Genomic DNA, 16638 nt, shown 5'->3' with positions numbered 1-16638 from the left:
CCAAGATTTAAGGAAAACTGAAAAAAATATCTCTAAATTCGATCATTTTCCCCAATCACAGACGTATAAAACATCTCTTCTGTCATCACAACGCTTCACATGTTGAAAAACTAAGTTTTTCCCTGTTTTTTATTGCCTCCATTCCAGCGTTTTTAAAGTGTTGTTTCCAAGATTTAAGGAAAACCAAAAAAATTATCTCTAAATTCGATCATTTTCCCAATCACAGACGTATAAAACATCTCTTCTGTCATCACGACGCTTCACATGTTGAAAAACTAAGTTTTTCCCTGTTTTTTATTGCCTCCATTCCAGCGTTTTTAAAGTGTTGTTTCCAAGATTTAAGGAAAACCAAAAAAATTATCTCTAAATTCGATCATTTTCCCAATCACAGACGTATAAAACATCTCTTCTGTCATCACGACGCTTCACATGTTGAAAAACTAAGTTTTTCCCTGTTTTTTGTTGCCTCCATTCCAGCGTTTTTAAAGTGTTGTTTCCAAGATTTAAGGAAAACTGAAAAAATTAGCTCTAAATTCGATCATTTTCCCCAATCACAGACGTATAAAACATCTCTTCTGTCATCACAACGCTTCACATGTTGAAAAACTAAGTTTTTCCCTGTTTTTTATTGCCTCCATTCCAGCGTTTTTAAAGTGTTGTTTCCAAGATTTAAGGAAAACCAAAAAAATTATCTCTAAATTCGATCATTTTCCCAATCACAGACGTATAAAACATCTCTTCTGTCATCACGACGCTTCACATGTTGAAAAACTAAGTTTTTCCCTGTTTTTTATTGCCTCCATTCCAGCGTTTTTAAAGTGTTGTTTCCAAGATTTAAGGAAAACCAAAAAAATTATCTCTAAATTCGATCATTTTCCCAATCACAGACGTATAAAACATCTCTTCTGTCATCACAACGCTTCACATGTTGAAAAACTAAGTTTTTCCTGTTTTTTATTGCCTCCATTCCAGCGTTTTTTCCAAGATTTAAGGAAAACTGAAAAAATTATCTCTAAATTCGATCATTTTCCCAATCACAGACGTATAAAACATCTCTTCTGTCATCACGACGCTTCACATGTTGAAAAACTAAGTTTTTCCCTGTTTTTTGTTGCCTCCATTCCAGCGTTTTTAAAGTGTTGTTTCCAAGATTTAAGGAAAACTGAAAAAATTAGCTCTAAATTCGATCATTTTCCCCAATCACAGACGTATAAAACATCTCTTCTGTCATCACAACGCTTCACATGTTGAAAAACTAAGTTTTTCCTGTTTTTTATTGCCTCCATTCCAGCGTTTTTTCCAAGATTTAAGGAAAACTGAAAAAAATGTCTCTAAATTCGATCATTTTCCCAATCACAGACATATAAAACATCTCTTCTGTCATCACAACGCTTCACATGTTGAAAAACTAAGTTTTTCCCTGTTTTTTATTGCCTCCATTCCAGCGTTTTTAAAGTGTTGTTTCCAAGATTTAAGGAAAACTAAAAAAAAATATCTCTAAATTCGATCATTTTCCCAATCACAGACATATAAAACATCTCTTCTGTCATCACAACGCTTCACATGTTGAAAAACTAAGTTTTTCCCTGTTTTTTATTGCCTCCATTCCAGCGTTTTTAAAGTGTTGTTTCCAAGATTTAAGGAAAACTGAAAAAAATATCTCTAAATTCGATCATTTTCCCAATCACAGACATATAAAACATCTCTTCTGTCATCACAACGCTTCACATGTTGAAAAACTAAGTTTTTCCCTGTTTTTTATTGCCTCCATTCCAGCGTTTTTAAAGTGTTGTTTCCAAGATTTAAGGAAAACCAAAAAAATTCTCTAAATTCGATCATTTTCCCAATCACAGACGTATAAAACATCTCTTCTGTCATCACAACGCTTCACATGTTGAAAAACTAAGTTTTTCCCTGTTTTTTATTGCCTCCATTCCAGCGTTTTTAAAGTGTTGTTTCCAAGATTTAAGGAAAACCAAAAAAAATATCTCTAAATTCGATCATTTTCCCAATCACAGACATATAAAACATCTCTTCTGTCATCACAACGCTTCACATGTTGAAAAACTAAGTTTTTCCTGTTTTTTATTGCCTCCATTCCAGCGTTTTTAAAGTGTTGTTTCCAAGATTTAAGGAAAACTGAAAAAAATATCTCTAAATTCGATCATTTTCCCAATCACAGACGTATAAAACATCTCTTCTGTCATCACAACGCTTCACATGTTGAAAAACTAAGTTTTTCCTGTTTTTTATTGCCTCCATTCCAGCGTTTTTAAAGTGTTGTCTCCAAGATTTAAGGAAAACCAAAACAATTATCTCTAAATTCGATCATTTTCCCAATCACAGACGTATAAAACATCTCTTCTGTCATCACAACGCTTCACATGTTGAAAAACTAAGTTTTTCCTGTTTTTTATTGCCTCCATTCCAGCGTTTTTAAAGTGTTTTTTCCAAGATTTAAGGAAAACTGAAAAAAATATCTCTAAATTCGATCATTTTCCCAATCACAGACATATAAAACATCTCTTCTGTCATCACAACGCTTCACATGTTGAAAAACTAAGTTTTTCCCTGTTTTTTATTGCCTCCATTCCAGCGTTTTTAAAGTGTTTTTTCCAAGATTTAAGGAAAACTGAAAAAAATGTCTCTAAATTCGATCATTTTCCCAATCACAGACGTATAAAACATCTCTTCTGTCATCACAACGCTTCACATGTTGAAAAACTAAGTTTTTCCCTGTTTTTTATTGCCTCCATTCCAGCGTTTTTAAAGTGTTTTTTCCAAGATTTAAGGAAAACTGAAAAAAATATCTCTAAATTCGATCATTTTCCCAATCACAGACGTATAAAACATCTCTTCTGTCATCACAACGCTTCACATGTTGAAAAACTAAGTTTTTCCTGTTTTTTTATTGCCTCCATTCCAGCGTTTTTAAAGTGTTGTTTCCAAGATTTAATGAAAACTGAAAAAAATATCTCTAAATTCGATCATTTTCCCAATCACAGACGTATAAAACATCTCTTCTGTCATCACAACTCTTCACATGTTGAAAAACTAAGTTTTTCCCTGTTTTTTATTGCCTCCATTCCAGCGTTTTTAAAGTGTTGTTTCCAAGATTTAAGGAAAACCAAAAAAAATATCTCTAAATTCGATAATTTTCCCAATCACAGACATATAAAACATCTCTTCTGTCATCACAACGCTTCACATGTTGAAAAACTAAGTTTTTCCCTGTTTTTTATTGCCTCCATTCCACCATTTTTAAAGTGTTGTTTCCAAGATTTAAGGAAAACTGAAAAAAATATCTCTAAATTCGATCATTTTCCCAATCACAGACATATAAAACATCTCTTCTGTCATCACAACGCTTCACATGTTGAAAAACTAAGTTTTTCCCTGTTTTTTATTGCCTCCATTCCAGCGTTTTTAAAGTGTTGTTTCCAAGATTTAAGGAAAACTAAAAAAAAATATCTCTAAATTCGATCATTTTCCCAATCACAGACGTATAAAACATCTCTTCTGTCATCACGACGCTTCACATGTTGAAAAACTAAGTTTTTCCCTGTTTTTTATTGCCTCCATTCCAGCTTTTTTAAAGTGTTGTTTCCAAGATTTAAGGAAAACTGAAAAAAATGTCTCTAAATTCGATCATTTTCCCCAATCACAGACGTATAAAACATCTCTTCTGTCATCACAACGCTTCACATATTGAAAAACTAAGTTTTTCCCTGTTTTTTTATTGCCTCCATTCCAGCGTTTTTAAAGTGTTGTTTCCAAGATTTAAGGAAAACTAAAAAAAAATATCTCTAAATTCGATAATTTTCCCAATCACAGACATATAAAACATCTCTTCTGTCATCACGACGCTTCACATGTTGAAAAACTAAGTTTTTCCGTTTTTTATTGCCTCCATTCCAGCGTTTTTAAAGTGTTGTTTCCAAGATTTAAGGAAAACCAAAAAAAATATCTCTAAATTCGATCATTTTCCCAATCACAGACGTATAAAACATCTCTTCTGTCATCACGACGCTTCACATGTTGAAAAACTAAGTTTTTCCTGTTTTTTATTGCCTCCATTCCAGCGTTTTTAAAGTGTTGTTTCCAAGATTTAAGGAAAACTGAAAAAAATATCTCTAAATTCGATCATTTTCCCAATCACAGACATATAAAACATCTCTTCTGTCATCACAACGCTTCACATGTTGAAAAACTAAGTTTTTCCCTGTTTTTTATTGCCTCCATTCCAGCGTTTTTAAAGTGTTGTTTCCAAGATTTAAGGAAAACTGAAAAAAATATCTCTAAATTCGATCATTTTCCCAATCACAGACATATAAAACATCTCTTCTGTCATCACAACGCTTCACATGTTGAAAAACTAAGTTTTTCCCTGTTTTTTATTGCCTCCATTCCAGCTTTTTTAAAGTGTTGTTTCCAAGATTTAAGGAAAACTAAAAAAAATATCTCTAAATTCGATCATTTTCCCAATCACAGACGTATAAAACATCTCTTCTGTCATCACAACGCTTCACATGTTGAAAAACTAAGTTTTTCCCTGTTTTTTATTGCCTCCATTCCAGCTTTTTTAAAGTGTTGTTTCCAAGATTTAATGAAAACTGAAAAAATTATCTCTAAATTCGATCATTTTCCCAATCAGAGACATATAAAACATCTCTTCTGTCATCACGACGCTTCACATGTTGAAAAACTAAGTTTTTCCCTGTTTTTTATTGCCTCCATTCCAGCGTTTTTAAAGTGTTGTCTCCAAGATTTAAGGAAAACCAAAACAATTATCTCTAAATTCGATCATTTTCCCAATCACAGACGTATAAAACATCTCTTCTGTCATCACAACGCTTCACATGTTGAAAAACTAAGTTTTTCCTGTTTTTTTTATTGCCTCCATTCCAGCGTTTTTAAAGTGTTGTTTCCAAGATTTAAGGAAAACTAAAAAAAAATATCTCTAAATTCGATAATTTTCCCAATCACAGACATATAAAACATCTCTTCTGTCATCACAACGCTTCACATGTTGAAAAACTAAGTTTTTCCCTGTTTTTTATTGCCTCCATTCCAGCGTTTTTAAAGTGTTGTTTCCAAGATTTAAGGAAAACTGAAAAAAATATCTCTAAATTCGATCATTTTCCCAATCACAGACGTATAAAACATCTCTTCTGTCATCCCAACGCTTCACATGTTGAAAAACTAAGTTTTTCCCTGTTTTTTATTGCCTCCATTCCAGCGTTTTTAAAGTGTTGTTTCCAAGATTTAAGGAAAACCAAAAAAAATTATCTCTAAATTCGATAATTTTCCCAATCACAGACGTATAAAACATCTCTTCTGTCATCACAACGCTTCACATGTTGAGAAACTGCTGTGGAAACATGTTGTAATGTTCAGGGGCTGCATGTTTCTCTGCTGCAGATTAACATCAAACACACATCTGATACAACAAATACAATCTCGCTGTAATCCCAACACACATAAAACACATACACACACGTAAACATGCAGACATAAACAGGCGTATGTTTTTCTGCTTGTTAAATGTAGGTCAGCTGTGGTCAGCGTGCGTGTTCAGTTGTGTGTGTGTTCGTTAATCCTCTGGTTTTAATCTGTTCAGCAGCAGGATGGAAGCTGCTGTTACATAAGAGAGCTGCAGTCGCTGCCGACATGTGGAACGACTCTGCTGCCAGCAACACCTGCAACTGAACTAACAACACAAACAACTGTCCAAGTTTCTCTTTCTAACATATTTACTGTTTCTTTCTTATAGGGTTGACCTTTTTTTTTTTTAGATTGTCATGCTGTGTGTCCCAGTTTTCCACTTATTTGTCTTTACTTCCTGATTTTATTGATCTTTTTCCACTTTGTCACAGAAAAGATTTTCTGTATCAGAACACAATTAAAGGGGAAGTGTTAACACGATGCCAAGGAGGAAAGACATCAGCAATGATCTTAGAAGCAGCTGCTGCTGCCCATCAGTCTGGGAAGGGTTATAAGGCCATTTCCAAACTATCTGGAGTCCATCATTCTACAGAGAGAAAGATTATTCACAAGTGGAAAACATTCAGGACAGCTGTCAATCTTCCCAGGAGTGGACGTCCCAGCAAGTTCACCCCAAGGTGAAGAAGCCCAGAGCTACATCTCAGACTCTACAGGCCTCAGTTAGCATGTTAAAGGTTAAAGGTCACCCCAAGGTGAAAAAGCCCAGAGCTACATCTCAGACTCTACAGGCCTCAGTTAGCATGCTAAAGGTTAAAGGTCACCCCAAGGTGAAAAAGCCCAGAGCTACATCTCAGACTCTACAGGCCTCAGTTAGCAGGTTAAAGGTTAAAGGTCATGACAGCACAGTTAGAAAAAGACTGAACAAGGATGGCTTGTTTGGAAGGGCTGCAGGAGAAAGCCTCTTCTCTCTAAAAAGAACATGGCAGCACAGCTTAGGTTTGCAAACCTGCATCTGAACAAAGCACAAGACTTCTGGAACAATGTCCTTTGGACAGACCAGAGCAAAGTGGAGATGTTTGGTCCTAATGCACAGCAGCACGTTTGGAGGAAACCAAACACAGCATATCAGCACAAACACCTCATACCAGCTGTCAAGCACGGTGGTGGAGGGCTGATGATCTGGGCTGGTTCTGCAGCCACAGGACCTGGGCACCTTGCAGGCATTGAGTCCACCATGAACTCCTCTGGATACCAAAGTATTCTAGAGTCAAATGTGAGGCCATCTGTCCCACAGCTAAAGCTTAGCAAAATCATAACTGAGCAAAGGTGTTTATTTTCTTCGTTGACTGTATCTATGCAGAGGATACGATGCAGTTTAATGATCCATTTAAACACAACTAGAAGTGATCACATATCAGTCTTTACACCAACTTGGTTCTCAGTCTGTCATCCTGCTAAAATAACCTTTAAAAGAATCAAATACAGCAGAAATATCTGTAACAATCAGATGTGGACATAAAAAAATGCATCAAAACCAATATACTGAGTATTTACAACGAATATGTGAACATGAGCCTCTAAGTGATGTCATGCATGTGTGAAATTTCTTTTGAGTTCAGGAATATACATAATCCCTATAATAATAATAGTCCGATATACTATAATCCCTATAGTATATCTGATCATCTCCTCTGGATATCTCTCTGGTTATCATGCTGGCAGGACTTTGGCAGGAGTTCAAGTCTTTTTCATTTCTTCCTGTTCATTCACTGTTTGCTCTGTCATTCACTACCTGGTTAGGTTTAGGAACCAGTAACACAAATAAACCTGTTCTGGTTTGAAAAACACCAAATCAGAGCCGTAATCTTCTGCTGCTGCTTTGATTTCTGACTGTGAGGTCAGAAAAGGACAAAGAAAGCTTCATGAAGCATCACATTCAGTCCTTATCAACAAAAAGGACTGTCTCAAGTATATTTAGAGTGAGTCGTGTGTCGAGTTATATTAACCTGGACTGAATCTCAGTCTTTTATTGTGATTATTACCAGACTTCTTCTCCCCTAAAACTCATAATTATTAATATCTCTGACTTTTCCAGTGATTTGTTCCTGTCTCTGTGCTGCTGTGAACAGCATCGTGTTGGATAAACGCATCAGTGAACGCCTGGTTTGTATTAACCGTCGCATGCTAACCATGAAATGTGATTTTGTGCTATTTTAACGTGTCATTAAATCTGTTTCGAAACAGGAGACCGTGACTAATCAGCTGAAGGAGAGCTGACTCCTACACATGGAAATAAATCTGCAGGAAGAACTGCTGTTAATAATCAGATCCTTTTTCCTCAGATGGATATCAGTGTCCAGCTCAAAGATATTTATCATAAAGAACCTGAAAAGCGCTAAACTGGCTACATTAAAAGTCATAAAATCCAGCTTCAACACCTCTGGAAGTGTTTTTTTCACACTCACACTGACAAGTTGCCGACCTGCAGGAGTTATGGCACCTAACACATCTAAAAACAGCCAATTTAAAGCAGAGCTTTGGTGTGAAGCTGCAGAGACTGAACAGATTTGGTGGAGCTGAACAGTAAGCAGAGATGGAGCAGCTGATCGATCGAAACCAGAAACCCGGACAAAGCTAGATTCTGATAACCCTGAAAACTGAGGTTAAGGTTCCCGACACCAGCCACCATGCAACTAAACATGGCAACTACAAGAGCTTAAACAATCACTGCAGCAACTGGATCTGAACATGGCAGCTCCTGCAAGCTAACAGCAGCACCGGCAACTAAATATGGCAACGACTGCAGCTAAACCTCAGCAACTAAACCAACCACCACAAGGACTGAAGCAGCTGAAACTGCAACTGAATAAATCACAATGAAAGCAGTATATGCAACCAAATCTGGCAACTTCAGCAACTAGAGCAACAGCAGAACCGACAACAAAGCTGGGAAACTAAACATGCTAATTATAGCAACTAAATCATCTGCAGCAACCAAACAGGCTGAAACTCGAGTGGAAACTACGAGTCTGTAGTTCCTGCCTCTGCCTGGATAGAACAGGATTCTGCTGAGCTATTTCAACTGTTTTTTTACCTTTTCAGCAGCTATCTTTTCTCATTTTTCATATCTCGCTCACTTGGTTAAGTTTTGTGCACTCAAAACAACTCAATGTACAGAGACAGTTTCAAACATTATTACGTATAACCTTACATCAGTCAGCTACTAATCTTTCCAAGGGAACTGCCGGATTAACTGAGTTTGATCATTTCCTGTCTGAGTGAAATCGGGCAGTGAACGCAGCATCTTACCGCCACAGCCTCCAGGATCTGTTTGATAACATGAGCTGCATCCCTCTCGCTGTAGTAACCACGCTCCACGATCCTGGAAAACAAAAACTGGATGAAAATTATGACAAGACACGAAGGCAGAGAACAAAACAATTAAATACTGATACCTTTGTTTGTTTTCTTTGTTACGCTCACGAGAGATTTAGCAAAACAGCAAATTATATCACCAAACCAGCCATCAATCTGTTCAACCAAACATGGCAGTTTCTGCAGCTAAAACTAAGTTTAAAAGTGGAACTTTTTGGCACCAAACGAACCTGACATGGCAGTTTCTGCAGCTAAAACAAAGGCTGCAACAACAGCAACACCTGAGTTTAAAAGTGGAACTTTTTGCCACTAAACGAACCTGACATGGCAGTTTCTGCAGCTAAAACAAAGTTTAAAAGTGGAACTTTTTGGCACCAAACGAACCTGACATGGCAGTTTCTGCAGCTAAATCAATCACACAAACCTCAGAAACAGCTGCAACTAAACACTTGCACTTCATGTCACCAGTAATTTCCTCACACCTGGAACTTAAACAGCAAATTATGTCACAAAAACGACCATCAAAGCAACGGCAATACCTGTGCAAATAAGTCAACCACTGAAATTGCGGCCAAACATGTGAATTTATTCAACCAAACATGTATATTTCTGCAACTAAAACAAAGGCTGAAACAACAGCAACACCTGTGTTTAAAAATGGAAGTTTCGCCTCTAAACCAACCGCTCACAACACCTGTAGCCTCACATGGCAGCTTGTGCAGCTCAATCAGCCACAGAAACACCTGCCATTAAACACTTCTTCTTCATCTCAACGCATCATGTTTTAGCACAGGGATGTCAAACTCGAGGGCCGCTGTCCTGCAGGTTTTAGATTTTTCCCTGCATCAACACACCTGATTCAGATTAATTGAATCTCTTCAAAAGATTTTTACATTATGCACAAACCAGCTAATGAGGCATTGATCTGATTCAGGTGTGTTGAAGCAGGGAAACATCTAAAACCTGCAGGACAGCGGCCCTCGAGGACCGGAGTTTGACATCCCTGTTTTAGCAGGTGCACGGTGGAGGTCAGCACCGTCACCTAGTGTTGCCAGGTGGGAAATGTAGTTTTATCGTACCGGAGACATAAAATTATCGTATTTTGAGGGAAATTATCGTACACCCGTAACCAAAATAACAAATCTATTGATGCACTTTAGTCACTCTGAACAGCGTCCAACAGGCTCACGGCTTTGCATCAGCAGGTGCGTTAGGCTAAATGTCCCCGTAAACCAGGGATGTCAAACTCCGGTCCTCGAGGGCCGCTGTCCGGCAGGTTTTAGATGTTTCATTGCTTCAACGCACCTGAATCAGATCAATGCATCATTAGCAGACTTGTGCAGAACTTAACAATCTTTCGAAGAGATCCATTTAATCTGAATCAGGTGTGTTGAAGCAGGGAAACATCTAAAACCTGCAGGACAGCGGCCCTCAAGGACCGGAGTTTGACATATGTCCCCGTAAACAATGACGAGTGGGAACTAACGAGCCAAATCATGAGGCCTGGAGGCCACCTGCTGTTAGGAACTTCTGAGGCAAACGACTGCATGTAGAAAAGCATGATTGGCTTGAAACTTGTCACATGGAAATGGAAACGCCGTTGCAACAGGCTGATTACAGCCAGACATTCACAGAATGGTCAAATTATCGTATATTTTGGCCTTTTTTGGGATTATTGATCGTACATCGTACACAGGGCAAAATTATCGTACAAATACGATAATTATCGTACACCTGGCAACACTGCCGTCACCTCATAGGAAGACGGTTCCAGGTTCGATTCCCGACTGGGGCCTTTCTGTGTAGAGTTTGCATGTTCTCTCCAGGTGCTTTGGCTTCCTTCCACCCACCAAAAACATGCATGTTAAGAGGATTAAAAACCTCAGAGAAACAAACCAGGGTAGGGGATGCTCTTCAGCCTTGGCTGGCAAGTCGTTTAGTGAGAGGGAAAACTTGGGCAAGAAAACCAACGCCGAAGACGGACGTACTGGGTCCAAGGCGCGTAACGGCAGTACAGCGCAACCATGAGACAGCAGCACCGAAACTGAGCGAGTTCTTACCGGTCAAACAGCTCTCCGCCGGTCACCAGCTCCAACACCAGCGCAATGTCGGTGTCCGTCTCGAAGATCTCCTTCAGCTGGATCTGAGCCACAAACGAAAACAGACGTCACTCAGTTATGAAATGTATCTTCGATTTGGGTTTTTCTGCATTTGATTACGTGTGTTGGGTAGCATTACCTTCATATTTCACAGGTTCTTTTTAATTCCTTAAAAGCCTGCCAGTGGCAGTGCAAAGGCATCATATACCGGCAGTGAACACACCAAAGCTCCACTTCAGTAGTTACTTGTTGCTGATTCTTCTTGAAATCAATCTGCCAGTTTCAATATCACTTTATCCGCTGTAGCTCAGGTTGCATTGACACATTTAAAGCCAGTCATGCAAAAACAAGAGAGGCTCACAGGGAAAATGTGCATTTTAGAACGAGAAAAATACTGGAGGCATAGTTCATTATGTCAGAGACTATCTGCCCCCACTTATCATAAGAATCACAATAATCTGAGGTGGCTTTGGGCACAAGCTCTATTGGAGAAGCTTAACAATGTTCAGGGAAACATTTGGTCATTGTTTACAGGTGTGAACACTAAACTACTCTTAAAATCATCCCAGCAAACTACCAGCAGACAATCAAAACGATGAAAAATAGAATAAAAACCTCTCCCAGTGATTTCTCCTCTGAAAATAATACCTATGCAAGTCTCTACAGCCTCATTCGCCAACATAGTTGTTAATCTTTTGCACTGACTTGCTCCATCTGTGAGTCACTATGGGAGAAATGAAGAAACTGTAACTGCAGGAACCAGAAATAACTCCTCACACTTCACAGCTCGACAGCAACCACAAAGCAACACCTTGGCAACAATCCAGAGCAACCTTAACAACTCCTTGTTAGCATGACCATATGGTGTTTTTTTCATGTTGTAAAATACATATCTTGAGCTATTTTAGCAGTCAACGCCATAGTTGAGCCTTTCTGCCTCGGAATTTCAGCATATCATTGAGTTTTGAAACCACTGATTAACATTTCCAGGGTCCATATGGGAAGAGAAATCTTAGAAATCAGCCCTATGAAGGTGAAGGAAGCGCCTTGTTAGCATTTAGCCTTCGTTATTAGGTGATTTATTGAGTCATCATGGGTAATTTCATCTATTACTCTTACAGTTCTAAACATAAAATGCATATCTTCTACTTTTTTAATTGGTTTCTGGTTTGAACAAGAAGAATTAACTTCCTGGAACCTTAGAACTTGTCATTGTATAACATTGAGTTCCCACTGCAGGATCCCACAGGAGGGTTTCCACAGGAGGGTTGTTAGCATGACCATATGGGTTTTTTTTCATGTTGTAAAAGACATATCTTGAGCTATTTTAGCAGTCAACGCCATAGTTGAGCCTTTCTGCCTCAGAATTTCAGCATACCAGTGAGTTTTGAAACCACTGATTAACATTTCCAGGGTCCATATGGGAAGAGAAATCTTAGAAATCAGCCCTATGAAGGTGAAGGAAGCGCCTTGTTAGCATTTAGCCTTCGTTATTAGGTGATTTATTGAGTCATCATGGGTAATTTCATCTATTACTCTTACAGTTCTAAACATAAAATGCATATCTTCTACTTTTTTAATTGGTTTCTGGTTTGAACAAGAATAATTAACTTCCTGGAGCCTTAGAACTTGTCATTGTATAACATTGAGTTCCCACTGCAGGATCCCACAGGAGGGTTTCCACAGGAGGGTTGTTAGCATGACCATATGGTTTTTTTTTCATGTTGTAAAATACATATCTTGAGCTATTTTAGCAGTCAACGCCATAGCTGAGCATTTTTCTGCCTCGAAATTTCAGCATACCAGTGAGTTTTGAAACCACTGATTAACATTTCCAGGGTCCATATGGGAAGAGAAATCTTAGAAATCAGCCCTATGAAGGTGAAGGAAGCGCCTTGTTAGCATTTAGCCTTCGTTATTAGGTGATTTATTGAGTCATCATGGGTAATTTCATCTATTACTCTTACAGTTCTAAGCATAAAATGCATATCTTCTACTTTTTTAATTGGTTTCTGGTTTGAACAAGAAGAATTAACTTCCTGGAACCTTAGAACTTGTCATTGTATAACATTGAGTAGTTTTTCAGTGGCTGAGCTGAAGAAGTATTGATGGATGCTGGCATATTAAATGAGGCAAAGATAGAGTTACATTTCTGACATTTTTAGGCTTGAAGGGATTATTTTCATTCAGAATATGTAATATTGCTGAATGGCCTGTTTTTAGAGGTTAAATACCATGTGACAGAGCAAATACGATGTCATATTAGATCAGTCAGGATCAAACCAGGGGCAGTGATTGGAAAACACTGTGACATGCAGATACAAACTGAATTTATCTTCTTTAAATGGTTGCATCTTCATTTTTAATGTTCTAGTCATCTAAAGACTCGAGGCGTCATTGGGACGTTTTTTTAAACACAAATCGAACGAGTCTTGAGGCAAGACTTGATTCACTCTTCTACAGACTTGAGAAAGTACATCGAATAACCATATAAAAGCACCTGAGACATGACTTGAACTAGAATTGTTACAGACCAACTGGGACACAACTTTAAATAGTTATTTCAAGATGAAAGGGGTGACATGGACCATCTCTTTAAACACTTCAGACATGACTTGGACTAGTCTTCTAAAGACTAGAGACACAACATGACTTCTAGTTATTCAAAAACTTGTCTTCTAGAGACATGAGAGCTGACTTGGAAAGTTTATTTCAAGGACTAGAGGCATAACGTGGTTTTCTAAATACTAGAGATATCTAAAGACTTGAGGTATGACTTGGACTAGAACATCTACACACTTGAGATTTGATCTGGAACATTTTATAAAGACCAGTTACATGACTTCGTCCTCTAACAAGTTGAGACACAATGTGCACCAGTCATCTATACACTTGAGATATGACTTGGACTTGAAGTGACTAAAAACTTTAGACACACCTTAAAACAGTTATTCACAGACTAGAGAATTGACTCGAAACATCTGTCTAAACACTTCAGAAATGAACAGGGCTCAAAAACTTGTCTTCAACAGACTTAAGACATGACTTGGACCAATACTCTAAACACTTGAGACAAGACTTGGACTAGAACTTTTACAGACCTGAGACACTGGACATGGTTTGGGCGAGAAAACATTTAGACATTACTTGTACCAGTCCTCTATACACTCAAGACATGGCTTGACATGGCCTTCTCAAGAGCTGAGGTATGACTTGGACTAGAGTATTTACAGACTTGAGAAAGTACATTGAATAATCATATAAAAGCACCTGAGACATGACTTGAAATAGAATTTTTACAGACTTTGATGAGCACTTCTACAGACTTGGGACACAACTTTGAATAGTTATTTCAAGATGAAAGGGGTCACATGGATCATCTCTTTAAACACTTAAGACATGACTTGGACTAGTCTTCTAAAGACTAGAGACACAACATGACTTCTAGTTATTCAAAAACTTGTCTTCTAGAGACATGAGAGCTGACTTGGAAAATTTATTTCAAGGACTAGAGGCATAACACGGTTTTCTAAATACTAGAGATATCTAAAGACTTGAGGTATGACTTGGACTAGAACATCTACACACTTGAGATTTGATCTGGAACATTTTATAAAGACCAGTTACATGACTTCGTCCTCTAACAAGTTAAGAGACAATGTGCACCAGTCATCTATACACTTGAGATATGACTTGGACTTGAAGTGACTAAAAACTTTGGACACACCTTAAAACAGTAATTCACAGACTAGAGAACTGACTCGAAACATCTGTCTAAACACTTTAGAAATGAACAGGGCTCAAAAACTTGTCTTGTCAACAGACTTAAGACATGACTCGGACCAGTACTCTAAACACTTGAGACAAGACTTGGACTAGAACTTTTACAGACCTGAGACACTGGACATGATTTGGGCGAGAAGACATTTAGACATTACTTGTACCAGTCCTCTATACACTCAAGACATGGCTTGACATGGCCTTCTCAAGAGCTGAGGTATGACTTGGACTAGAGTATTTACAGACTTGAGAAAGTACATTGAATAATCATATAAAAGCACCTGAGACATGACTTGAAATAGAATTTTTACAGACTTTGATGAGCACTTCTACAGACTTGGGACACAACTTTGAATAGCTATTTCAAGATGAAAGGGGTGACATGGACAATCTCTTTAAACACTTCAGACATGACTTGGACTAGTCTTCTAAAGACTAGAGACACAACATGACTTCTAGTTATTCAAAAACTTGTCTTCTAGAGACATGAGATCTGACTTGGAATATTTATTTCAAGGACTAGAGGCATAACACGGTTTTCTAAATACTAGAGATATCTAAAGACTTGAGGTATGACTTGGACTAGAACATCTACACACTTGAGATTTGATCTGGAACATTTTATAAAGACCAGTTGCATGACTTCGTCCTCTAACAAGTTGAGACACAATGTGCACCAGTCATCTATACACTTGAGATATGACTTGGACTTGAAGTGACTAAAAACTTTGGACACACCTTAAAACGGTAATTCACAGACTAGAGAACTGACTCGAAACATCTGTCTAAACACTTCAGAAATGAACAGGGCTCAAAAACTTGTCTTGTCAACAGACTTAAGACATGACTTGGACCAATACTCTAAACACTTGAGACAAGACTTGGACTAGAACTTTTACAGACCTGAGACACTGGACATGATTTGGGCGAGAAAACATTTAGACATTACTTGTACCAGTCCTCCATACACTCAAGACATGGCTTGACATGGCCTTCTCAAGAGTTGAGGTATGACTTGGACTAGAGTATTTACAGACTTGAGATATGATTTGGAATAGTCGTTTAAAGACTAGAGACACATCTCGACTAGATTAAAGCTACCCTTCTAGTCATCCCAAAACTTGACAATGTACATCAGATGGACTAGTCTTGAAATAGTAATTTAAGGACTAGAGATGTGACTTGGACCTCTAAACATTTGAGACATTGCATGGAACATAACTTCTTCAGACTTAAGAGACAAATTAGACCAATCATTCAAAGATCAGCGATATGACTTGGACTCATTCTTTAAACACTTATGGGAAGAAATATGAGAACTTATTTGAACTACTCTTCTAAAGACTTGAGGCATGCTGTGACCTAGTCTAAAAGATCTACAGACTTGAGAGTCAACTTTGAATAGTCATCTAAGGACTAGAGGCATGAGTTGGACCTGTCCTCTAAACACTTAAGACAAGACTTGGACTAGAACTTCTGCAGGTATGTCACATGACTTGACTAGTCTTCTGGGTTTGGTAATCCATAACTATATATTACTATTGATCACATACTCTGTGTTAATTCAAACCTCGGCTGCTCAATATGATCAATAGTGGGATAAGATTCATGCACATGCAAACACTGAAGGTGGATCCATGTGCATTTGAAGATTATTAGAAAAGGTTGATTGAAACATTCAAAAATGTCCTGTAATTTCCTTAAAAATTAGGATACTTACGATGTTTGGATGAGAAAGACGCAGCAGGACTCCGATTTCAGTGCGAACGATCTTCTTGTCGATCTGCAGAAGAAGCGAATATCAGTGAGTCGCACTTCTTCTCACCTCAGACTTCTGAAAGTCCCAATTAAATCAGGCACCAGGACTTGAGCATCAGATCAATTCATTAATATACGTCAGAGTATGTATTCTATGTACAGTAGCTTATTGATAGCTTTG

General features: G+C 37.9%; 1 protein-coding gene across 1 annotated transcript in view; it reads right to left on the bottom strand.

Moving 5' to 3' along the window:
* The window catches only part of LOC140311504 (calcium/calmodulin-dependent protein kinase type IV), a 40277-nt gene that overhangs the window by 17408 nt on the left and 6231 nt on the right, over positions 1 to 16638 (bottom strand). Inside the window, exons 3-5 of the mRNA XM_072388891.1 lie at positions 16420 to 16482; positions 10881 to 10963; positions 8755 to 8827 (exon numbers count right to left, since the gene is read on the bottom strand). Of these exons, the coding sequence (XP_072244992.1) occupies positions 8755 to 8827; positions 10881 to 10963; positions 16420 to 16482 (219 nt within the window). The remainder of the gene's footprint in view (positions 1 to 8754; positions 8828 to 10880; positions 10964 to 16419; positions 16483 to 16638) is intronic.

This window comes from Leuresthes tenuis, unplaced genomic scaffold (genome assembly GCF_036924035.1).
Source record: "Leuresthes tenuis unplaced genomic scaffold, fLeuTen1.0.hap1 SCAF_7, whole genome shotgun sequence".
NCBI lineage: Eukaryota > Metazoa > Chordata > Actinopteri > Atheriniformes > Atherinopsidae > Leuresthes > Leuresthes tenuis.
Note: the sequence above shows the minus strand (reverse complement) of the source record. Positions and strands in the feature narration are given on the sequence as shown.